The sequence below is a fragment of the Callithrix jacchus genome, chromosome 1 (assembly GCF_049354715.1).
Source record: "Callithrix jacchus isolate 240 chromosome 1, calJac240_pri, whole genome shotgun sequence".
Classification (NCBI taxonomy): domain Eukaryota; kingdom Metazoa; phylum Chordata; class Mammalia; order Primates; family Cebidae; genus Callithrix; species Callithrix jacchus.
In genome coordinates this window covers 134,227,592-134,254,664 of record NC_133502.1, presented here as the reverse complement: position 1 = coordinate 134,254,664, position 27,073 = coordinate 134,227,592, and the positions used below count along the sequence as shown (strand labels likewise).

The 27,073-nt window shown below is 37.2% G+C and overlaps 1 protein-coding gene across 4 annotated transcripts in view; it reads right to left on the bottom strand.

Annotated features, from left to right (window-relative positions):
* Positions 1-12,546: 12,546 nt before the first annotated feature.
* IFT74 (intraflagellar transport 74) overlaps positions 12,547-27,073 on the bottom strand; it is a 109,478-nt gene continuing 94,951 nt past the window's right edge. For 2 of the 4 annotated variants that reach the window (XM_054256903.2, XM_002742991.5), the window contains 4 exons: positions 19,925-20,088; positions 19,255-19,380; positions 14,479-14,539; positions 12,547-12,863 (listed from right to left, as the gene is read on the bottom strand). In XM_054256903.2, coding sequence (XP_054112878.1) covers positions 12,745-12,863; positions 14,479-14,539; positions 19,255-19,380; positions 19,925-20,088 — 470 coding nt within the window. In that variant the 3' untranslated portion in view covers positions 12,547-12,744. Of the gene's footprint in view, positions 12,864-14,478; positions 14,540-18,951; positions 19,150-19,254; positions 19,381-19,924; positions 20,089-27,073 lie in introns of those variants that run through there. The other 2 variants (XM_054256906.2, XM_078370313.1) reach the window with 1 other exon arrangement.

Sequence of the window (27,073 nt, the reverse complement as noted above, 5' to 3'; positions counted from 1 at the left end):
ACATGCAAGGTTGTTGCATAGATACACACATGGCAGTGTGATTTGCTACCTTCCTCCTCTTCACCTATATCTGGCTTTTCTCCCCATGCTATCTCTCCCCAACTCCCCATCCCCCACTGTCCCTCCCCTATTCCCCCCCACAGACCCCACTGTGTGATGTTCCCCTCCCTGTGTCCACGTGTTCTCACTGTTCAACAACCACCTATGAGTGAGAACATGTGGTGTTTGATTTTCTGTTCTTATGTCAGTTTGCGGAGAATGATGGCCTCCAGGTTCATCCATGTCCCTACAAAGGACATGAACTCATCGTTTTTTATGGCTGCATAGTACTCTATGGTGTATGTGTGCCACATTTTTCTTGTCCAGTCTATCATTGATGGGCATTTGGGTTGGTTCCAGGTCTTTGCTATTGTAAACAGTGCCACAATGAACATACGTGTACATGTGTCTTTATAATAGAATGATTTATAATCCTTTGGACATATACCCAGTAACGGGATTGCTTGGTCAAATAGAATTTCTATTTCTGGATCCTTGAGGAATCGCCACACTGTCTTCCACAATGGTTGAACTAATTTACACTCCCACCAACAGTGTAAAAGTGTTCCTATTTCTCCACAACCTCTCCAGCATCTGTTGTCTCCAGATGTTTTAATGATCGCCATTCTAACTGGCGTGAGATGGTATCTCAATGTAGTTTTGATTTGCATTACTCTACATTCTTAAAGAAAAAAAGTTTTCACCAAGAATTTCATCCCAGCTGTATTAGTCTATTTTCAGTCTGCTAATAAAGACATACCTGAGACTGGGCAATTTACAAAAAAAAAAAAAAGGAATTTAATGGACTCACAGTTCCACATGGATGGGGAGGCCTCACAATCATGGAAGGTGAAAGGCATCTCACTTGGTGGCAGACAAGAGAAGAGTGAGGAAGAAATGAAAGCAAAAAACTCATTATAAAACCATCAGATGGGCGGGGTGCAGGGGCTCACGCCTGTAATCCCAGCACTTTGGGAAGCCAAAGTGGGCAGATCATGAAGTCAAGAGATTGAGACCATCAAGGCCAACATGGTGAAACCCTGTCTCTATTAAAAAATACAAAAACTTAGCTGGGCGTGGTGGCGCACACCTGTAGTTCCAGCTACTCGAGGGGCTGAGGCAGGAGAATTGCTTGAACCCAGGAGGCGGAGGTTGCAGTGAGCCAAGATTGTGCCACTGCTCTCCAGCCTGGCGCCTAGTGACAGACTGAGACTCTGTTTCAAAAAAAAAAAAAAAAAAATCAGGTCTGGTGAGACATATTTACTACCACAAGAATAGTATGCAGGAAACTACCCCCATGATTCAATAATCTCCCACTGGGTCCCTCCCGTAACTCGTGGGAATTATGAGAGAACAATTCAAGATGAGATTTGGGTGGGGACACAGAGCCAAACCACATTATTCCACCCTGGCCCCACCCAAATCTTATGTCCTTATATTTCAAAACTAATCATGCCTTTCCGACAGTCCCCAAAATTTTAACACACTTAAGCATTAACTCAAAAGTCCACAGTCCAAAGTTTAAAGTTTAAAATTTACATATGTGGGCCGGATGTGGTGGCTCACGTCAATAATCCCAACACTTTGGGAGGGCAAGATGGGCAGATCACTTGAAGTCAGGAACTTAAGACCAGCCTGGCCAACGTGGCAACACTTCATCTCTACTAAAAATACAAAAAATTAGCTGGGCATGGTGGTACTCACCTGTAATCCCAGCTACACAGGAGGCTGAGGCAGGAAAACTGCTTGAACCTGGGTGACAGAGGTTACAGTGAGCTGAGATTGTGCCATTGCACTCCAGCCTGGGTGACAGAGTGAAACTCCATCTAAAAAAAATCAACCAAACAAAAAAAAAAACATATTTGGCTCACACTTGTAGCTCATAGTATTATTATTATTATTATTTTGAGATGGAGTCTTGCTCTGTCTCTAGGCTGGAGTGCCAAAGTGCAATCTTGGCTCACTGCAACCTCCGCTTCCCAGGTTCAAGTGATTCCCCTGCCTCAGCCTCCCAAGTAGCTGGGATTACAGGTGCACACCACTAGACCCAGCTAATTTTTTTTTATCTTTAGTAGAGACAGGGTTTCACCATGTTGACCAGGCTGGTTTCAAACTCCTGACCTCAGGTGATCCGCACACCTCAGCCTCCCAAAGTGCTGGGATTACAGGCGTGAGCCACCACGCCCAGCTGCTCATATTACATTTCTTTCGGACAGCACTATTCTAAATCATAAGCGCAATGTTTTTTCCTGTACAATCAGATAGCTTCACTACCAAGTAGATTTGTTTAAATGAGTTTCAGTATCCTTATGCATTAAAATACCTTTAATTCAAAATATTTTAAAAGCATTAGCTATTGAATCACCATCTCCTGAGAATAGCTATGTCCCCCATGTTCCAAAGGCAGTGCACAGAGATTTAAATGACTGACAATTGTCGATGTTGTACAGGTGCTCTAAATCTATATCCAGATTAAATTACAATGTCTTCAATTTTTTCTTTGTACAGTTCCTTTAGAGAAGCAAGGGTCATTTTATCTAAAAAACAAAACAAAAGATTTGTCTAGAAAAAAGCAAATCATTGATCCTAGAAAAAAGGCTAACAAACAGGAGCTTAAATAATGAATCTCAACAGATTTTTCCTCAACCACAGTAAAAGACAAGAAAAACCTCAATCAATTGCTGTGGCTGAAAAAATTGTTATAACAAAAAAGCTACCGAAATTCTCACCAATTCCAGTGCTCTACAAAGAATTCCTTCTAAATTATGTTTACAGAAGGACAAGTTTGTTGGTTTTCAACAATAAATGTAGTCGTCTCCCTCTTTCTTCTCTCCATATATATATATCATATATAGCTACCCATATATTCATATATAATGTATCGATATTTTACATATATCCATCCATCCATCCCCAGAGAACTGAAACCTAGACTTTTTTAATAAGCTTCAAAAAGTTCCCTTTTCCCACAGCTAACATCATACTCAACGGTGAAAAGCATTTCCTCTAAGAGATCAGGAACAAGACAAGGATGTTCACTCTCATCACTTCTGTTCAACATAGTATTGCAAGTCCTAGTCAGAGTAATTAGGCAAAATAAAAATAAAAATAAAAGACTTCCATATAGAAAAGGAAGAAATTCAAGAAGTGTCTCTGTTTGCTAATGACATGACTTATACATAGAAAACCCTAATTTTCTACATCTACTGACAAAATAGAAGCCAATGGAACATAAGTAGTCATGATCAAATTTTCATTACATAGTTATCCCAATCACAAAGTCACTATTGCAATTTGAAATTACCCTGAGAAATAGGGATCTCTGAGACAATTCCAATGGCCATGGGGAATAGATTTATTTATAGCAGTTCATATATTAAAGCAGTTTTACCAACATTATGTGCATTTGGGTCCCAAAATAACACTGGAAATAGGCTCAGGGAACTGAATGACTTGCTCTAAGTCCTCCAGCTAGCAAGAAAACTCAGATTCAAACTCCTGTGCCCCTTCATATGCCACATTTCCTTGATACAATAGTCCCTCCTTAGGCTCGGTTTTGCTTTCATGGTTTCACTGCTTTCCATGGTTTCATTTACCTAAGGTCAACTGCAGTCCAAAAACATTACATGGAAAATCTCAGAAATAAACAATTTACAGTTTTTACTTTGTGCACTGTTCTGAGACACATGATGAAATCTGGCACCATCCCACTCCTTCCTACCTGGGACATGAATCATCCCTTTATCAAGTGTACATGCTGTAGACCTGACCCTCTTGTTAGACACTTAAGTAGCCTTCTCAGTTATCCAACTGACTGGTTTATGATCATGCTTGTATTCAAACTACCTCTGTTTTACTTAACAATGGCCGCAAAATGCAAGAGTAGTGATGATGGAAATTCAGATATGCCAAAGAAAGCCTGTAAAGTGTTTCCTTTAAGTGAAACGGTGAAAGTTATCGATTTAAAGAAAAAAAATAGCATGCTCATGTCTACTGTAAGAATGACTCTTCTATATATGAAACTGTGAAGAAGAAAAAAGAAATCCCAGCACTTTGGGAGGCCGAGGCGGGCAGATCATGAGGTTAGGAGGTCAAGACCAGCCTGACCAACATGGTGAAACCCCATTTCTACTAAAAATACAAAAATTAGCCAGGTGTGGTGGCACATACCTGTAATCCCAGATACTCAGGAGGCTGAGGCAGGAGAATCGCTTGAACCCGGGAGACGGAGGTTGCAGTGAGCTGAGATTACACCACTGCACTCCAGCCTGGGTGACAGAGTGAAACTCTGCCTCAAAAAAAAAAAAAAAAAAGATAGTTTTGCCGTCACACCTTATATTGCAAAAGTTATGACCACAGTGTGTGGTAAGTGCTTAGCTAAGATGAAAAAGGCTGAAAATATCCAATAATCTGATTTTAAAATGGCAAGACATCTGAATACACGTCTCAAAAGAAGACATACAGATAGCAAACGAGTATATGAAAAAATGCTCCACATCAGAGAAATGCAAATCAAAACTATAATGAGATATCATCTCAACCCAGTTAAAATTTATACAAAATACAAGCAGTAACAAATGCTGGAGAGGATGTGCAGAAAAGGGAACCCTCACACACTGTTGATGGGAATGTAAATTAATAGAGCCACTATGGAAAACAGTATGGAGGTCCCACAAATATACTAAAAATAGAAGTATCATATGATACAGCAATCCCATTGCTAGGTAAATGCCCCCCAAAAATGAAGTCAGTATATCAAAGAGATATCTGCACACTCATGTTTATTGCAGCAGTAGTAACAATAGCCAAGATTTAGAAGCAACCTAAGTGTCCATCAACAGATGAATGGATAAAGAAAAGAACTGTTCAGCCATAAAAAAGAATGAAATCCGGTCATTTGCAACAACATCGATGGAAACAGAGGTCATTATATTCAGTGAAATAAGCAAGGACAGAAAAACAAACTTTTGCATATTCTCACTCGTTTGTGGGAGCTAAAAATTAAAACAACTGAACTCCTGGAAATATGGTTACCACAAGTTGGGAAGGGTAGTGAGGGGAGCAGGGGTAGGGAACAGAGAGGGTTGATGGATACAAAATTTGTTTAGAGAGAATGAATAAGACCTACTATTTGATAGCACAACAGGGTGACTATAGTCAATAATAACTTAATTGTACACTTTTATTTTTTATTTTTGAGACAGAGTCTTTCTCTGTCACCTGAGCTGGAGTGCAGTGGCATAATTTCGGCTCACTGCAACCTCCGCCTCCCAGATTCAAGCGGTTCTCCTGCTTCAGCCTCCCAAGTAACTGAGATTACAGGCGCCCGCCACCACACCCAGCTAACTTTTTTGTATTTTTAGTAGAGATGGGGTTTCACTATGTTGGCCAGGCTGGTCTCGAACTCCTGACCTCGTGATCCGCCTGCCTCAGCCTCCCAAAGTGCTGGGATTACAGGGGTGAGCCACCACACCAGCCAACTGTACATTTTTAAATGGGTGTAATTACACTGTTCACAACACAAAGGATACATGCTTCAGGTGATGGCTAACCCATTTACCCTGAGGTGATTATTTGGCATTGTATGTCTGTATCAAAATGTCTAATGTACACCGTAAATATACATGCCTACTATGTACCCACAAAAATTTAAAACATTTTTTAAAATATGGAAAAGGGATTACCGTAACTATGTACAGACAGAGAGGTGAGGTGGTGAAGGAAGAAACTATGCGAAGTATAGAACTAGTTTGAGTAGCATCAAGGGACATTATCTCTTTTAGCAAGTGAAAGGAATCTGAAGAAATTAGATTGCTATAGCTGTTTCAATGAAGAAAGGTTAAAGAAATGTCTTACATTTTTGTGTGGTGTATGCTTTTGCCAGGTTGGATAAAATAAAAAGTGAGACTTTCAGCAGATAAGACAAAGGGTCTGACCCATGTTGTAGTAAAACTTCCAGGGATTTCTCCTTACTAAGGTGCAGTGTGTTCACCCTATAATTCCCCTTTTGGTCTTCATTTAGAAATGCTTTTATTTCCATTATGATTTCTGAGGATGTGACCACATAATGTCAATATGTTATCTTGGTATAGAATTTCAGACCATCTATCTGATAAACTGTTTTAACAATTCTTTTCATCACAAGCTTAACAGGTATTGATGTCACATCTCTTAATTCCTAAGACAATTAGAAGACAAGGCATCAATACTTGCTATGCTTGTGGTTATTGGAGAGATGGATGGTAGTGCACAGTGAGGTCATGAAATATTGTTGGAATTAAGTATTTGACAAATCAAAGTGTGTGGTTAGGCAAACCCATATACGACATTCAATCTATGTTCAATAAAAAGGTTCCGGACAGAATTTATAGTAAATTTTTTAGAAGAGCCTTTTTTGGTTTGGTTTTTGCTGAAGTGGGGCACTTGAGACATAATACAGTGGCAAGTGATTTTGTAAGGGACTTGCTTACCTCATTACATGACACTCTTCAATTAACTGTTTCTCGAGATCTTTTATGAACACCTCTTATCTAACTGGCTATCTCAAGTGTGCCTTAGGAAAAGAAAACAAGGCAGCTGGACTTTTACAGCTCTTATACCCCCTTCTCTGTCTTAACATTTCTGGCAGGAGAAGGAAGTGAGCCAAGGAATGACTCGAAGAGGAGAGGCTCTGAGGAAGATAGGACCAGTTTTTAGTAAATGTGCATTTGGCCTTCAGATAAAGTCCTTTATAAGGGTAAGAGCTCCAGTATACTGCAAGGATGCAGGTTTCATCCATCTATCTACTTTTGGCATTTTTGTTATTTTGTTATTTCCTCCCAAAGGGATTCTTGCTTTTCTCTATAGGCTACATAGGAAGTTGAAAAAGCTGGAAAAGCAATTTTCTTTTCCTTTCCTTCTCAACCATTTCCCTGCTTTGACACAAGGTCCCTGCTTTGTTCTTGGCAGGGAGGGACAGGGTTGGGGCAGGCCATCTCTGAGACAGCCCTCTCCCCCTCCAGGAAACTAAGGCAAGTTCATTTTAACAAGAAACTCATTAAAGACCTAGAAATGCTTTTAACAATTAACTATATTTTCCTTTAGTAAAAAAAAATTCAGATTGAGCTTATGGACTCTAACAAATATTTTCACCTTCATGTCAGTCTGGACTTCCTCTATTAGAGTGAATTTATCTACTGAAAATGCTAACACAGAGAATGCAATATTTCAGCTTGGTTAGTTAGCACAGCTATTGTCTTCTAATCTTAAATGGCCAATTTAGTAATAGTTCTTTTTTTCACCCTCTGCCAAAAGTAATTTTAATTAAATCTGCCTTTTTTACATGGTATTACCATACTGTTATCAAAAGAATACTGTTTTACAAGATATTTTGAAATAAAACAATTTCAAAAACATCTAATGTTTTTCATTTCTCTTGTAGAAAGCTGTCTATAGTGTGCCTGAGCCTTTTTTAAGTAGTAGACAACTCAACTGCTAGCTTATGCTTCCTCCAAACCCTCCCGCATACTGGACTCCCCAGTAAATAAATGGGTATTTCTTTTCCATCCTATGACATAGCCTGTTGTTTATGTGCAACCACTTGACTTGCTAGAGGATAGAGACAATGAATAAGCAATACAGTCTTGGTGACGGAGATTATTTCTACACAGGGTATTCTTATTTCTCTTAAAGTTATGCAGTCAGGTTTTCACAGCAGCAGTTCATTACAATACATTATGAGGAAAAATATTGAGGCAGCAAAATATAATCTAATATATTCTAAGAATTTGCTTTTGATGTATATTGCAAAGCATTAGAATAAATATTTCTAAAGAATTTTTAAAAATCAGACTTTTTCTAATTTTTGATATGAAACCATATCCTGCAAATTAACATATAACTTTTAGTTGCAGTAATGTGGCTTTTTTTTTTTTTTTTTTTTTTTAGTAAACAAATGAGGTAGCGCACTGTCAACCTGGATAACACCAGTGCTGGTGAGAGTACAGGGAAACAATCTCTTTTCCACACTGCTAATAATGACACCTCTCCCAGGATGATTTGTGTCAGACGTCTTGGATTCTGCATACTCTTTGACCCAATCTTCTGAGTTAAGCATTATTATTCCCTTTGTAGATAAAGAAACTGAAATTCAAAGAGACTAACTTTCCAAGGTCATAAAACAAATTAGTAGCAAAGCTGGGATTCAAACTTCCAGCTATCTGATCCAAAGCTTACATGGAACTTCTACACCATAAATCTCATTCAATAATGTAGAATTTGTTTTTGAAAGTTTTACACAATGGAATAATATGCAACAATTTAACATGTTGTACAAGAATATATAATGACACAGAAAAATGTTTGCAAAATTATAAATAGCAAATGTAAAATTAAAAACTATCATTTTAATTTTATTAAAGATACATAAATATCAAAATAAAATTATTTTGATATTTTATGAGCTGGGCACAGTGGCTCACGCTTGTAATCCCAGCACTTCGGGAGGCCGAGGAGGGCAGATCACCTGAGGTAAGGAGTTCAAGACCAGCCTGACCAACATGGAGAAACCCCGTCTCTACTATAAATACAAAATTAGCTGGGCGTGGTGGTGCATGCCTATAATCCCAGCTGCTCAGGAGGCTGAGGCAGGAGAATCACTTGAACCTGGGAGGCGGAGTTTGTGGTGAGCCGAGATTGTGCCATTGCACTCCATCATCCTGGGCAACAAGAGCTAAATTCCGTCTCAAAAAAAAAAAGGAAAAAAAGAAAAAGATACTTGTGAAACATATATAGGTGCATATATAAAAAGACTGGTGAGATCACAAATAATTCACGTTCTTCATTTTATTTATGTCTTCCCTAAACCATCTACCTTTGTATTAAAAATTGTCCTTTTAAGAATGTTCAACTTCAGTTACCAAACTGTGAACCTACAATTTTAAGACATAATCTACTTTTATTTTAAAAGGTATATGAAAATGAAAAATAATATTAATTTTAAAATAGATTACTACAATTCTCTAGTGGTCCATCTTTATTTCTTCCTACTTTAAGTCGAAACATTATAATTTTCCTCAGGTTGTTTACACTGCAATTGTATAGCAAAAGGAAAGAAGTACAGAGAAATTGAGCAAGGGGACCACAAGAACCCCTGGAGCTACTACTAACCGGCCTTTCATTTCTGGTGTGAGTATCATTACTCCATGCTCTAATCCTCTAAGCATGCACTAAATTTTGTACCTTAAAATTAGACCATAGCATGGTCCAAATGAGGGGCTCCACAGGAAAGACTATCAAGAACTCATGTTTATTTACTGATAAAGGATAAGGATGGGAAAAACAAAGACCTGCCAACTTTCCCATGTTGATCTTCACTAGGAGAACTGCTCAGCATGTTTGTTCAATCTGTAGCTTCTTTCCACATGACTTACAAAATGTTATTTTAGCGTGAACGGAACCCCGAGTAACGTGACTGACTCAAGAAGAGCCAGTTCATGCAGATATTAGCCTCCAGTTCTATCCCAGTAAAGAGAATATTCTTGTTGGATTTGTGGAAAGGCTCTCAGAGGAATAGACATTAGTGAGAATTTTTCTTAGATAAAACAGATTTTAATTTAAAGAAATCCTGCTGAATTATTCCCCCCCCCCAAATATTATATATGAGTAATTTAGGATGGAAATTGGAAACCTTGCTTTTTGTCAAGAAATTTTTTTTTCCTGCCAAGTTTCTCATTGTTATAATGCAAACACGTATGTTTAATGGACAGGCCAAATCTTCCTCCTACTTTCCTTTTTGAGACAGAGTTTTGCTGTTGTTACCCAGCCAGACTGGAGTGCAATGGCACGATCTCAGCTCACCACAACCTCCGCCTTCTGGGTTCAAGCAATTCTCCTGCCTCAGCCTCCTGAGTAGCTGGGACTACGGGTGTGCACCACCATGCCCAGCTAATTTTTCTATTTTTAGTAGAGATGGGGTTTCACCGTGTTGACCAGGATGGTCTCGATCTCTTCACCTGGTGATCCACCTGCCTCGGGCCTCCCAAAGTGCTGGGATTACAGGCGTGAGCCACCGCACCTGGCCCCTCCTACTTTCTTTCTGGGTAAAGATTGGTTCAGTTCTAGTTAGAGTCAAGGACTGAAGAGTTTTTACTACATCCTTTCCACAAGTTACCGTACACAGTAATTGTACATAGTGCTTTATTTGAATTTTGTTGCTTTTCTAAGTATTATATGTACATCATAGACAATTTTGAAAATACCAAAAAGCCCAAGGAAGATTACAATCACCCATAATCCCATCACTCAGAAAAATACCCTTGTTACTAATAGTAAAAATTACTAAGTTGGTTATGAGTTTAAAGGGTAGAGTAAAATGTCAAGAACACTTATGTAGAAATTTTTTTAAAAACTAAGGAGAAAGTAAAGGCATTTAAATTTACTTTCAAAAAAGGAGAGCAAACATTACCTGTCCACAAACATGTTTTCCAGATTCACTTCCTCCTTGAAAGTATCCACGTAGAATAAATGGGATCAAGAGACTGCGGTAGTCAGTTCTCTTGCCTAAACTCTATGCTCACTCATACCTGTGGTTGTTACTGTATAAAAGAGGAACATTTTTTAGCAGTCAGGCATATCCATAAAGACTACTAATCACCAAATTACAGGAATACTTTACAAATGAACGAAGGGCTAGGCAAACTGTTATCAAAATCTATTACTTGTTATTTCTACTGAATTTCAGATTTCACTCTCTTTTAACTGCTAAAGATATTTTTTCCCCATGTGAAATTTAATAAGCACTTTCTGCTACCAATTTCCAATGGAAAACTCCATACAACCACAGCATAAAAAAACTGACAGTGGCTAAAAAGAGACATACTCAGCAGTCATCTGAAAAAGGCCAAAGAGCCACCCAAAGGACTTGAGTAGATGATATTATTTTAGTGTTAAGAAGTCTATTTGGTGTACAAAGTCTGTTTCTAGGAATGACACGTCTCATGTGACCTAGGCTCTGTGAGAGTAAGGGTTTTGTGGACAACTATTTCTGGGAAATGCTTTACAGTATCTATTCTTCTTGAGCTTATTATACACTAGCATAGTAAGGGTTATGAGCAGACAAGAAAACACAATTCACCTTGACTTCAGACAATGTTTCCCAAACTTCTTTGAGCATGAATCCTTTGGAGGCTTAACAGTATTAATAACTCAAGATGCTCAGGTATTGAGGAACACATTTTACGAATGCCACCTTAATGAATATATTGTCTAGGATCTTCAGCCATATTAGTAATCCTGAGTTAAGCAAGCTCAACAATGCACATTCCTTTATTTAAATATATAGAGACTGGATTTGAATGATTTACCATTATAAGTATTTACTTTAAAAAAATCAGCATATGGCCAAGTACGGTGGCTCACACCTGTAATCCCAGCACTTTAGGAGGCCGAGGCGGGCAGATCACGAGGTCAGGAGATGGAGACCATCCTGGCTAACATGGTGAAACCTCATCTCTACCAAAAATACAGAAAATTAGCCAGGTGTGGTGGCACGTGCCTGTAGTCCCAGCTACTTGGGAGGCTGAGGCAGGAGGATCACTTGAAAACAGGAGGCAGAGGTTGCAGTGAGCTGAGATCACGCCATTGCACTCCAGCCTGGGCAACAAGAGCAAAACGCCATCTCAAAAACAAACAAAAAAAATCAACATGTATGAGTACATTTTAAGGTATGTAAATAATATCTCAATACAGTTTTTTTTTTTTTAAGAAACCACTGTGCTGGGTTTCAGAAATACTTAAAAGTAGAGTTACTTAGTGAACATGACATGAGAACAAAAGTAGGATAGTTTTAACTAGTATTTAAAGCTGGCTAAGGTGACTCATTCCTACATGATAAGAGAAGACACATCTACAGTTACTATGCGTTCCAGACTTTAAGCCTCTCTCCCAATCCTACCTCTTCTAACTTTTTTTTCCCAAATGTTCTGGCTAATGCTTATAAATTCATCTACTTAAATTCCCCTAATAGTATAAAAGAGTAAACACATACTGCAGGGTGGCAAAGAACAGCAGTAGCCATAGTCCAAAATAGCCCACTATATAGGTAGTCTTTTACCTAATGTTCTTCCAGGTTTATATGTGAAAAAATACTTTAAGAATTGCAAAGATTAAAAGTTTCTAATTCTAAATCTTCAGGTATAACTGCTATATAAAGAATATGTGTTATATATTTACCTGTGACATTATATGGTCTAATACACATCAAATATAATCTATTTCAGAAGAAAGGTTCAAAGCTAAAAATCTCCCTTCTAATCTTACTATTGTTTTTCTAGAGGTAAAAATTGACAAGGTTGACATAAGTGCTAAATCAGAATCATACTCCATGAATCCCTTTGAAAGTTGATACAAGAAAAGATGATCTCATTTGTTGCCACAGACGGATTATACCAGCTAAATAAATTTCAATGGTCACTTTTAGTTTATCTCTTGGTTCAAAGAGAAGTATCATAAAAGAAAAGAAGATGACACTTTTAAATATGCAAACAATTTATTGAACTATTTACTATTTTAAAATATAATTCTTCAAAGAGGCCACAAAAATTATAACATTCAGAAACTTTTAGGTAAACTCCAAAGGTAAAGTTTATTTATTTATTTATTTAGTCAATTTGTACCAAGTTGACGAGCAAGAGGATAATTCTTTAGAGACTTTCAGTTGACTTAAACTCAGTTTCCGCTAGTGCTATGTAAAGCATCCACGATGGTTTTATTGTACTCTGCAATCTGCTTGGTCACATTTTTCATAATTGGTCGGTAATCACTCTCTTGACTCTTGGTGGCTATGACTAATTACATGAGTTAAGGGAGAAATAATGTTAATAAAAATCTAATTGTGGCAGAGAAAGGAACTAAATAATACTGATATTTTTTCATACTAAAGATGGTACCAAAAAAGCACAATACCTTAAAATAGAGTATGTTACTTTAACAGATTAAGCATCAATTAAGCCCTAAAATGCCAAGCTAAACTTGTTTCAAAAAATTCATATGCAATATAAACACTTTTTAATAGTTAATATGTTATACATTTTAATCTAACGCTGGTCTTAGAACAATCTAACATTCAATGAACTAGTTCCCACAGTCAACACACATACACACATACACATACCATGTTCTCTAGAGTACCACAAAGAATTTAAGGTAAATCTCTAGACTCCACTCTGTTCCAAAATCACCTACTTTACGTTGCACAAAACTAGAGTTCTAGACTTAAAGCACATTGTAAGTGAGTCTTCTGCTTTTAAACTAAGTTTCACTACCGCTGGCAACAGAGCAACTAAAACATCTTATCTGGAGGTAAGCTGGGGTCCAGGCTGCTTTTGAGCAGAAGTTCAGCACCACCCTAGGAGAGAACCTAAGCTGCCACTGAGTCAGGATCTAGTTCTCCAGGCAGAGATACCCTTGAATGGGTCACAGAAGGGAACAGGAAACAACTTTAAAGAAAATATTTGTTACAACTCCACAATACATGTTCTCAACAGCTGCTTGCTGCTTCCTATAATCACACTAAAAGTAAACAGTAAGATGAAACATAAAGTATCATCTTTGTAGACATAAGATGAAGTTGAATTGGCTGAAACATGGATGAACCTGGAAATTAAGCTTCCCCAGTCTAATTTGGTTTATTCCCCTTTGCTGCCCAGAAATCAAGGTAGAACATTATAAACAACAAACAACTATATATTATATAAATGTGTATCTATACTTAAGATATATATAATTCTCCCAAGAACACTATGAGAAGGACATATTAACTATAATTTAAAGATTTTAGAGATGATACAATTCTGAGGCCAAGAGCAGTGGCTCATGTCTCTAATCTCAGCACTGTAGCAGGACAAGGTGGGGCTGAGCCTAGAAGTTCGAGACCAGCCTGGCCAGGTTGGCGAGACTCCTGTCTCTAAGCCAAAAAGAAATTCTTGCCACGTTTACCAGATGACTTACTGATAATGTTTAACTTTACCCAAGCCCTGTGATCCTGGAAAACTGAATCTTAATAGATAATACAGTTCTGGCTTGAAAAGTAAAATTGTTCAAAGTCTGTAACTTATAAGTAGTAGAGTTAACATTTAAAATTGGATCTCCTGACTCCAAAATCTGGGCACTTAATCACTATGCCACAGTAAGTCTCTGTTCTCCTTTTTTTTTTTTTTTTTTTTTTGGCAATTCCCAACGTCTGCTTTCTATTAGTTCCTTTAGGGTACACACACGTATACACACACACACACACACACACCCCTTAACTACTGTAGAGTTGAAACAGTCGTATTCATTTAATTTAGCTCAGTGTTTTTTGTACATATTCAGTATTTAATGTGTTGAACTAAATTTGAGTCTTTAAAACATTCCTAGAAAAAAAGTAACAGTCAACTTCATTTTCATCTTTTTAAAGGATACATTCTTTCATCACAAAATTATTTTGCTCATGGTGTTGCCACTTTCTCTCCAAATTTGTAAGCTAAAAACATAAAAGAAAAACACTAATACTACTCATATTTAAAACGATTTTATGCCCTTCTAAGAGGGTAAGACAAAAAACAGTCACTCCAACTTTAAATCTTATCAACTTGCATATTTTATTGATAGTCATGGCAGAAAAAAAAGATTAAATAATAATAAATACATTAATACAGTGATGAATTCTATAACATGTTTTACTCTATTTTAATTATAAAATATTTTAAACTTTTATTATACAAATGAACATGCCAACTGAAAGACAATTTATGACTTGCCTTTCCCTAAAAAAACTATTAAAAGAAAAATGGGACTCAATGGGAATCTCTCCTTAAAATCTGGAAGTCTAATGCCACAAATATAATATATATTCAAACACTGTCAAAGGTTGAGCCATATAGGAGAAACTTCCTTATTTCCAGGGCTAAATTTCCTGTCTAATTCCACAAGCTGTGATAAGAGCAGAGCTGCAGTGTGAAGATTATAAGACAGCTTGTAAAAAGCTGGCACTGTTACAATAATTTCTGCATCAACAGGAAGCTAATGTGGATATTATATTGATGGTTACTTCCTCAGAAGACAATTTTACTGTTATAGTATTAAATTGTTTTTCTGATTTAATTAACCTTGTAACTCTGGGTTACAGTCTTTCTTTTTTAAGATGCACATAGTTTTTTTCCAAAGCAAAGGACCATCTAAAAATTGAAACACTAATGTTCTGCCTGGATATTTCAAAGAAGAATAATTATTTTTAAAAATACAAATAATTGAAGCAGCAGTAGTAATGTTTCTTTCTATACTCATGTTAAAATAATTTTCAGGACATAAGTTTGGCCTTGATATAACACCCATCTCATTCTTTCCTCCAAAGAGATAAATCTATATATTAGAATAAAGCATGGTTAATTAACTATGTGATTGTATGTGCTGTGAGCTAATATTACTAAATCACATCAATCTCCCCCAGACAGGACCCTGAAGTTAAGACGGACTTAAGGAAGCAGTCAGCACTTCTGGCAGTAAGTCTCTAATAACCTTCAGCAAAGTCAAGTACCAGACTTTTTTGTCATTGTTTCACACAAACAGGCGGCCTTCTTATTATGCATCATACTTTCTTAAGTGCTACAAGAATGGTATAAAAGCAACACTATGTCAGATGGTCAAATTCCTTTTACATTTATACCTCTGTATTACTGACTTGCCTATAAACCTCCAAGGACATCATGAAGCAAAAATTCATTTTGAAAATCTGTTTTTCCCTAACCTATTTAAATAATCTGTTACATAAAATTCTTTATAGATGCTGAAAGCCAGTTTTCAAGAAAATAGTTGTGAAAGATAGGAAGACCCGGATTTGATTTAATCAGTTGGGATTCACAAAAGGTAACAACAGAGGATTCAAAATTGTAGTGATTTTGTTGTTATGATTTCCAGTTATCAATACATGGAATTAACAATACAATTAGCACCTAATGTGGGAATAAACAAGGTAACCAGTCATTGGCTCAAAGAAATGGTGTTTGTCAAGTGCTTTCCACCTTAAATCATCTATTAAGTGAATGAGGAGGACCAATATTCCATAAGAAATATCAGTATTTTTTTCTAAGAACCATTCAAGACAATAACCTCACAAACTTTGTCTTATTTCTTCTCCAACACTCATCCTCACTCTAAACAATCTAAGAAAATTTTGTCACTTATAAGTCTATATCTAGGTTTGTATATTGTGATATAGAAACAGAGTAACTGGAAAATTTGAATTATGTAAATTAATGAGTTCTAAGCTTTTAGTAGTTGTAACAAGCTTTCATGAGATTCTATCCTTTTCAAAAGAATGTAAGGTATATGTTGTTTTCAAATGGTACCTCCATACAATGAAATAGGTAATGCTACATAAATGTCACCAAAAACCAGGCATTGTAGCTCATGCTTATAATCCCAGCACTTTGGGAGGCCTAGGCAGGCAGATTACATGAGCTCAGGAGTTCAACTCCAGCCTGGCCAACACGGTGAAACCGCATCTCTACTAAAAATACTCATCAGGAGGCTGAGGCAGGAGAATCGTTTGAACCTAGGAGGTGGAGGTTGCAGTGAGCCAAGATCATTCCATTGCACTCCAGCCGGGGCAACAAGAGCAAAACTCCATCTCAAAAAGAAAAAAAAAAAGGGCTGAGCATGGTGGCTCATGCCTGCAAACCCAGCACTACTTTGGGAGGCTGAGGCAGGAGGACTGTTTGAGTCCAGAAGTTCAAGACGAGCCAGGTCAATATAGTGAGACCCCATCTCTATTTAAAAGAAAATAGTAAAAATTAGCTAGGCCTGGTGGTTTGTGCCTGTAGTCCTAGCTACTTGGGTAGCTGAAGCAGGAGGATCGGTTGAGTCCAGAAGCTCAAGGCTACAGTAAGTTACAATTATGTCACGCACTCCAACCCTGGGCAACAACACAGTGAGACTCTATTTTTTTCTTTTTTCTTTTCTTTTTTTTGAGATGGAATTTCGCTCGTTACCCAGGCTAGAGTGCTATGGCGCGATCTCAGCTCACCGCCACCTCTGCCTCCCAGATTCAAGTGTTCTCCTGCCACAGCCTCCCAAGTACCAGGGATTATAGGCATGTGCTACCACACCTGGCTAATTTTGTATTTTTAGTAGAGATGGGGTTTCTCCATGTTGGCCAGGTTGGTCTTGAACTCCCCATCTCAGGTGATCTGCCCTCCTCAGCCTCCCAAAATTCTGGGATTATAGGCGTGAGCCACCACACCAGCTGAGACTGTTTGTTTTTTTTAAAAAAAAGAAAAAAAAGATTAAAAAAAGTTAAAATGTTGAGACTGTATGAATAGCATGATTTCATTTTTTGTAAAAATGATACGGATGTATGATTGCAAAGAACAAAAAGACAACAAGGATATGGGACCAAAATGTTAACAGTGGTTGTACCTAGGTAGTGGGAAATCAAATGACATTATTTTTCTCTATATGATCATGTAACTATATAACGAAAAAGAGGGAATTTTTAATGTATTCAGCATTTTAAATCCTGTGTGCAAATTTCTAATATAGACTAATTAGATATGAGAAGGACTAATCCTTTTCAAGCCATAGTTACTAACTTTGTATATGATACATAATGCTTCATTCAATCATTCAACAAATACTTGCTGAATACCTACTATGTGCCAACCAATAGCACAGTGCAGGGAATAAAGTAAATGTTATCTCTGTCCCATCACAGCTATCAATCTTGACTTCACACCCTGTTCAAGTAATTATCAGCAAGATGAGTGATACGAAAAGGGGAGTGCAGTTATATGTTTATGCATCCCATGTAAATAACTGGAGATATGAATTAAGAAGTTCAAGGATAACTGGATTGTTCTTTATAGCATTAAGTTTTAAAACTAGAAATTGCCTAAATATCTAATGAAAGGGAATTGGTTCAATAAATTATGCTACATCCATATACTAGAATATCATTAGGCTATCAACAATTTTTTTTTTTTTTTGAGACGGAGTTTCGCTCTTGTTACCCAGGCTGGAGTGCAATGGCGCGATCTCGGCTCACCGCAACCTCCGCCTCCTGGGTTCAGGCAATTCTCCTGCCTCAGCCTCCAGAGTAGCTGGGATTACAGGCATGCACCACCATGCCCAGCTAATTTTTTTGTATTTTTAGTAGACGGGGTTTCACCATGTTGACCAAGATGGTCTCGATCTCTTGACCTCGTGAACCATGCGCCTCGGCCTCCAAAAGTGCTGGGATAACAGGCTTGAGCAACCGTGCCCGGCCTAGGCTATCAACAATTTAAAGTCAATATATATGTTGACAAGGGAAAGTACTTATGATGTATAGCTAATCATTAAAAACAAGCTCCTAAATAATATGTACAATATGGTACAATTTCTATAAATGCATAGAAATAAATGTGTACCTAAGAATATGCATATATATGTGTATACACATTATCTCTCTATGTATCTGTCTGTCTATGTATCTATCTATCTAATCTACCTACCTACTTACCTACTAAAAGGACCCATGCGGTGGCTCACGCCTGTAATCCCAGCACTTTGGGAGGCCGAGGTGGGCGGATCACGAGGTCAAGAGATTGAGACCATCCTGGCCAACATGGTGAAACCCCGTCTCTACTAAAAATACAAAAAAAAATAGCTGGGCGTGGTGGCACACACCTTTAGTCACAGCTACTTAAGGAGGCTGAGGCAGGATAATTGCTTGAACCTGGGAGGTGGAGGTTGCAGTGAGCTGAGGTCACGCCACTACACTCCAGCCTGGCGCCTGGTGATGGAGTGAGACTCTTTTTCCAAAAAAAAAGGACCCATACTAACGCAACAATAAGCATTCTCTCTTCTGGGTGGTGGGGTATTAGTCACTAGAATTTATTTTATTTGTGATTTTATGGATTTTTAGTTTCTGTATTAGTAATGTCCCACTTTTGAAATTTTAAAAGATAGTACTGCATATATCATAATAGTTGTGCCTGAGATAGTGTCTAACACAGTTGGCTTTCAATATAGGTTTATAGAAGGTAAGAAAGCAGGAGTCCATTCATTCTGAGTGAAGATTGTACAGAATCTGGCTGTCTTAAAAAGTCAGAGAATCTAGAAGGTAGAGAGCAATGAAGCAAATTTTAAAATAAAACATGATTGCTGTGGGGTGAAAATATAGACTAAGGTAATTCCAAAGTTATTTAAAACATTTTTTACCTGAGAATGGGTCTCATTTTCTTGCAATTGTGTTTTTAGTGCTTCGTATTCTATGTTTAGCTTCTCCATTATTTTCTTAAAGGCATTTCTGCGGGTTGATAAGATCATTCTCTCCTGATGTAATTTCTAGAAAGATCCAAATAGAAGTAACAGGTTATAGAAAATATGCAGTAAGCCAGTATAAATCATATTTAACTTAATTTCAATAATTATATTCTGGTAAAATTCGACCAAGGCTATAACTACTCTAAAACCTATTTGTAAAAATTCTTTGAACTATAAGCTATATTATCTGTATTAATAACTCTATTAACACTGCCATATCTGTCCCTACCCCACCAAATTTGGTCTAAATTAATGTAAATGGCAATGGAAAGCCACTGAGAAGTTTCAGGTAGGATAGAGTCATAAACAAATCTGCATTTAACAAAGCTCAAATTTGCTGAAATGCTCCGTAGCAGCTTATACCTTGCTTTGAAATTTTTGCTTTTCTTTAAAACTTTAAGTCACTCTAAATTCCAACTACATATATAAACATTTTAATTTTTTCTCAGCTTATATATATCAAATAATCAGCTTAAAATAACAAATCCTATCAACCACAAATATATTACATTTGATCAAAAAAAAAAAATAAATTGTAATTCTGTAAGACTTGGTTAAGATTTACCTTTTTCTTTTCTTCACCTGACGATTTTAAAGCTGCCAGATCATTATATATCTCCAGATCAGTTGTCATTTGCTTAATTTTGCTTTTTAGAGAATGTTGTTCTTCAGTCATCTTACTTTCTAGAACCTCCATTTTCTGCAGATCCAACTGCAGACATTGACTGTCTAAAACATAAGAATTTAAGGTGATAATAAAAATTTTATTCCTTTCACATAAGGAAATGTAATGCAACTATTAAAAATCATGTTTTATAAGAGTATCCATAAAAGAAATATATGTTCACTGTAACCAGTGAGAATACAAATTACAAAAAAAAAATACTCATCTCCTCAGTAACCAATTTCAGGTAACCAATATATTAGGGAATCAACCTGATGTACATTAGCCACAACTGTCTCCACACTAACAAACATACAAGTTTTTTTCTTTCTTAGCAATACAGTCTACATTATGAGAAAAAGACTGTTTTTTTTTTTTTTTGAGATAGAGTCTCACTCTGTCACCAGGCTGGAGTGCAGTGGCACAATCTCAGCTCACTGCAACCTCTGCCTCCCTGGCTCAGGTGATTCTCCTGCCTCAGCCTGCCAAGTAGCTGGGACTACAAGTTCGGGCCAGCAAGTCCGGCTAATTTTTACATTTTTAGTAGAAACGAGGTTTCACCATGTTGGCCAGGATGGTCTCCATCTCTTGATCTTGAGATCCACCTGCCTTGGCCTCCCAAAGTGCTAAGATTACAGGTGTGAGTCACCACGCCTAGCCAAGACCTTTTTTTTTTTTTTTTTTGAGACAAGAGTCTTGCTTTGTTGGCAGGTGCCAGGCTAGAGTGCAGTGGTGAGATGGCTCACTGCAACCTCCGCCTCCCAGGTTCAAGCAATTCTCCAGCCTCTGCCTCCCAAGTAGCTGGGACTGCAGGCGCGCGCCACCACATCCAGCTAATTTTTGTGTTTTTAGTAGAGACAGGGTTTCACCACGTTAGCCAGGACGATCTGATCTCTTGACCTTGTGATCCGCCCGCCTTGGCCTCCCAAAGTGCTGGGATTACAGGCGTGAGCCACTGCACCTGGCAAGACCCATTATTTTTAATAGAAGCATGACACAGATGGTTATGTAGGAAAAAAACAAGTTATAAAACATTTTATATATATTTGAGCACAATTTTATAAGTGCACATGGAATCAATTCTTACTATCTGTGGTAGTTATGTCCTGGTAGTTTTGTTCTAAAAAGTTATCGTGAACAATGTGTTAGCAAACACTGACCTGCTCATAAGGGAAATACAGAATTAAGTTCCTGTGAGCCTTTAGGCACATTTTAGTCAATTTATCAATACATAATCTTGATTTATGTGTGTCTCTATTTAAAGACATTTTACTTAATATAGGCTGTAGATTCACTAACACTGAACTCACAGCCAACAGCACTGTAACTTATGTCTGAATTAAATTTATCTATCACACGTTTTCTCCATAAGGCACATTACAGCCTTCTTGTGCTTCGGAACACTTAAGTCCATCAGCACTTTGCTTGGGGCCATTTTAAACAGCATGATCACCAACAAAAAGCACAAAAATGCAAAAACACATAGCACTAAATATACTGCAAAAAGGAAAACTGCTTATAGTATGAGAACTGATACAAGAAGGCAGAGTACTGCCTTTTTCTACTTCCCTTGGCAATGTGCATGTCAGGCTGTTGAAATTTTTCAGGAGTCTGCGAGTCTGAGCATGTCGACAAATGACCACAAAAATGTTGCAAGTATTGAATTGGGGGTTACAAAGTACTTCAATGGGAAGACAAATTCACAAATAAACTATGAATAATGAGGCTAGCTATGTGTGTCTCATTCTTTCATTCAAAAATATCAACCATCTATGTGCCAGGTGCTGAGGATATAACAGAAATCAACAGAGACATTGTTTTCACTCAGGGAGCTAGCTATATTTTAGAGGTCGAAGCAGGTAATTAAATAAGTGTTTACAATAAACTGGATAAATGTGAAAATACTAGTACAGGGTGTCATAAAAGCATGTAACAGGAATCAAGAGAGCTCTCTAAAGACAAGCCTTTCAACTAAAAGCTTAAGGTTTATGAATGCCTCACAAAGAGGAAGGTAAAAGTATTTCAGGAAATACAATCAGCATGTGCAAAGTCTAGAGGTAAGAAAGCATAGTACCTCTGAGCCAGTAACAAGTTCAGCATAGTGAATAGTAAATGAATATGAATGAATTTGAAGACTAAAAAACAATGCTTCCAATGTCATTGGTTTAAGAGGCTGTTGTCTAACCAAAATTTTTAAAGTCAGTATAATTAAGCCAGTATTTCTTGAATGTTTCCTTTTATCCCTTTAAGTTTTAAAAGTCAACCATAGCAACATACATTATTTAAAAAAATATATGTACACATAAATATAAATACAAATACGTATATAGCAAGACTTAAATGTTGTTGCAGAGTTTTGTTTTGTTGGATTCTTATCTTTACCAAGGTTAGAAATAGTTATGAGAATCAAAGAGCTGAACAAGTGACTAAGGCTTATGCTAGTATAATGCTCTAAATAGGAACTGTTTTGAGCCTGGAGATACTTTGACCATTTGGAGTAAGCAGTGATATAAATCTAACTTGCAAGTTTAATTTGAATATATACTAGGGAAATACATGTAAGAACCATACAAATTGATTTTTCCTGAGAAAAGGAGAAAATGGTTGGTATAAGGTAAAGTTTATCTTCCTTTAACAATAGGTCCCCAATGAAAAGCTAAATGCTACTCCAAGGAAGAGACAGGAAGAGGATGCAGTCTAGTTCCTTCTGATATGCTCTGAAGTTGCAAAGTTTACCAGCCAATGTGTACATAGTAGCAAAATCTCAGAGGGAACCACTTTGACCTGGGGAAGTGTTTCTAAGATAGTCTGTCATCAGCACATTTGTTTACTCTCTGGAGTTTCCTTTCCAAAAATATAAATAAAAACTATTGCTGATAAATTCCTTGCCTCTTTACCCATGCAGTACATCAGCGTTTCTCAATCTTTTTCTTATATTATTGACTCCCTAAGAACTCGGTTATAGACTTATCCCCCAATCACCTCCCACCCCTGAAATTTTCGCATCACCAATGTGTGTATAGTTATTTAGGTACATCGACCTTTGGAGGTCCATTATAATATCTAAGTTTTCTTCCCCCTCCCCCCAGAAGCAATTGCTCCATTAAAAGTAAAACAAACAAACAAACAGGGAGTACACCAAATCCATTATCTCTAAAAGGCGAACAAGAATATTATAACCCTCTTATGATGCTTTCATGATACAAAAAATTTCTGGAGGTAAGGGATAGTGTTAGGGAAATAAAGGAAGAATAAATTATATGGTTGGTTTAACATGAAAATAGTATAGTAAATAAAATTAATTGTAAGCATCAAAGAATCTAACCCTTACTGAGAAAAATTTCCAGCAAAATACTTATCATAGTACTAAATTGGATTTTTATCTCCAATGAAGCCAGTTCTAATTTTTTTTCAAACTGTACATCTCTAGAAAAACATAATGACTAGTTGCTAAAAAGAAGTCATAATGACTAGTTGTTATAAACACAAAAAGAAAACATAATGACTGATTGTTATAAACACAAAGTACAAAGTATGGAGTAAATACAAAGTCTTGATTATTGAATTTGTTTCCTGGTATTGATTTTTGCCTTAAAAAAAAATGTACATTTCTTGACAGCTGTTACAGAGAGATAGGTTAAAGGGGGAAAAGCTTGCTGAATTTACATTGACCTTAGAAAAATGAAAAACTTAAGCATGGTTGTCTAAAACGGAAAACAGAGGTTTCTAGATGAAATAATAAAACCATAAAATTATTTAGTTTATAGAAAATAGAAAATATTTTAAAATATTCATATATGTCCAAAAGAATTGAAAATAGGATCGTGAAGAAATACTTACACACCCATGTTCACTGCAGCATTACTCAGGATAGCCAAAACATGGAAGCAATTTAAATGTCTCTAGATAGATTTTAAAATATGATATATACATACAATAGAATGTTATTCGATCTTAAAAAAGAAAATCCTTCTTTGCTACAACATGGATGAACCTTGAGGACTTTATGCTAAACGAACTAAGCCAGTCGCATAATGACAAATACTGTATAACTTCATTTATATGAAGTAATTTAAAGTAATCAAGAGTCACAGAAGTACAACGGTGGTGTCCAGGGGTCAGGAAATAGGGAAATATGCAGTAGTTGTTCAGGTGGTATAGTGTTTTAGTTCTGCAAGATGAAAAAGTTCTAGAGGTTTGTTGTATAACAATGTACACAGTTAACACTACCATACTGTACTCTTCAAAATGGTTAAGATGATAAATTTTGTTATGTTTTTTTACCACAATAAAAATATTCTCACAGTCAAACCAATAGATATTTATCAAGAACGTAATTTCTCCAGTTGCTTGGCATATGGACATACAAATAAAACTAAGGCAAACAAACTCAACAAATCTGGATGTAAAATAGGCTTAAATGTATGAAATAACAGCAATTGTATACCTACATCACCACTATTAATGCGATCAATAGCATTCAGTATGCGTTTATAGGTCCATAATCCCTTTTCGAAAACTCTCGGGAAGTTGTATTTCAGAATTCTTTGGATTTTAGAAAAGTAATATAGCACATATACTAATGATTACATAACGCCCACAGCAGGGTCTGAGGGAATACCTTGTCGTCAAGTACACAAAAACTTCTGCAGCAAAAGCATTAAATAGTCACACTAGGTAGGATAATTAAAAACTATAAGTAGCCTCATGTCAGTTCAGGTCAGGTTAGGTTTTGCTGCTAGTATCTTTTTAGATTTGGGGAATTCAGATAAAAGTATTATGGATCCATTCTTCCCTTTCAAAGATCTTTCTTCAGCATTCTTAAGTTAACAAATGTTAATTAGGTTTTCATTTCTCATTATCTCACTAACTATAGCAATTCCAGGTAGACAAAAACATAGCTAATTCAAAGCTGCCACACACTAGCATAAAGAAAACCCATAGTTAGAAACCAAAGATTCCATACAAATTTTAACATGACTTTATCCCAGGCTCTTTAAACTCAACTTTGTATATCTGTGTCTAAGCTCCACCTGTACCATTCTAATGGCAGCCAGCCATTAGCCACATTTTGAGCACTTTTAAGTATGTCTAGCCCAGGTCGGGTACAGTTGCTTATGCCTGTAATACCAACACTTTGGGAGGCCGAAGTGGGCGGATGGCTTGAGCCCAGGAGTTTGAGACCCGAATGGGAAACATGGTGAAACCTCATCTCCAGTAAAAATATTAGCTAGGTATGGTTGTGCGTGCCTGTAGTCTCAGCTAGTTGGAGGCTGAGGTGAGAGAATCACCTGAGCCCAGGAAGTGAAGGCTGCAGTGAGCTGTGATCATGCCACTGCACTTCAGCCTGGGCAAGGAGAGTGAGACCCTGTAAATAAATAAATAAATAAATAAGGCTAGTCCTAATTGAAATGCCGTGAAGATAAAATACCTCTTTGATCATTTTTAATGTAGCCTACGTGTTAAAATAATATCTTGGATATACTGGTTTAAATAAAATATATTATTTTTTATTTTACTTTTATTTTACTCTTTTTACTTTTTCAACATGGCTATTAGAAAATTTTAATTACATATATTATATATATATATATATTGCCATTACATTTTTCTTGGACAGTGCTGCTCTAGTTGCACACTAGGGAGCATGGCTGAAACCAATTAAAATTAAAAATCTCTTGTTAACTCTCCAAGACTGGGCTGGATATGTGCCCTATGTACTTCCGTTGCTCCTTATGCTTACTTCTATCGTAGCATTATTTCATTGTATCTTAACTGTCACTCCACCAGGTTGAAAGTTTCTTGAGGGAAACAGATTCGATTTTTTTCTTACTCTCTTATACTGATAATGATTTAATCCTTGACTGAACTAGCTAGGCTCCCCTGAGCTCTCTTTTCAACTAGGCCTCAACCACTGCCTATAAATGTTGCAGACTCTCAGCACAAATGATTTCAAGTGCCATTTTCCACCCACATTAAAAGATTTAAACAAACAGTTTCTAACAGCTCAAGTCTGCATCCCTAGGATGACCCTATTCCTGCTTAAAGTGCCTGCCGGAGAAAGCTCAAGGCTGCCAAAAAAATGTACAATAATAAGCCCATATCAGTCAACAGGCCCCTGACTACCCGTTCTTAGAGCATCCAGTTGTGAATCTTTCCTCTGTCCTTTAGGATGATATGTGTATTAGTCTATTTGCATTGCTATAAAGGAATACCTGAGACTAGGTAACTCATTTTTAAAAAAGACGTTTATTTGGCTCATGGTTCTACAGGCTGTACATGAAGCATGGTGCCAGCAACTGCTTCTGGTGAGGGCCTCAGGAAGTTTACAATCATGGCAGAAGGCAAAGAAGAGCCTGCGTGTCACAAGGCAAGAGAGAGAGGGAGGAGGTGCCAGGCTCTTTAAACAACCAGATCTCACATGAACTCACAGAGTGAGAACATACTTATCGCAAAGGATGACACTGACCCATTCATGAGAGATCCACCCCCATGACGCAGACATCTCCCACTAGGCCCACCTCCAACACTGGAGGTCACATTCAAGATAAGATTTGGAGAGGACCGAAAAATCCAAACCATATCTATATGCATCTCCCACAACTCAGGAGTATTTTTCTCAAAGACCTAAAAGCCATTCCATCAAAATGTAATCATCGGGAAAGTCAGGACCTCTGTCTGCTAGTCTGTGCATAAGCACAGCATCTTTTTTTTTTTTTTTGAGACGGAGTCTCGCTCTGTCACCCAGGCTAGGTGCAGTGGTGTGATATCTAGGCTCACTGCAACCTCCGCCTCCCAGGTTCAAGCGATTCTCCTGTCTCAGCCTCTTCAGTAGCTAGTACTACAAGCGCCTGCCACCACGCCTGGCTAATTTTTGTATTTTCAGTAGAGATGAGGTTTCACCATGTTGGCCACTGATCTAAATTGTTGACCATGTGATCTACCCATCTAGGCCTCCCAAAGTGCTGGGATTACAGGCGTGAGCCACTGTGCTCAGCTTCAGCTTTATTATGTTTTTTTGTTTTTTTTTGAGACGGAGTTTTGCTCTTG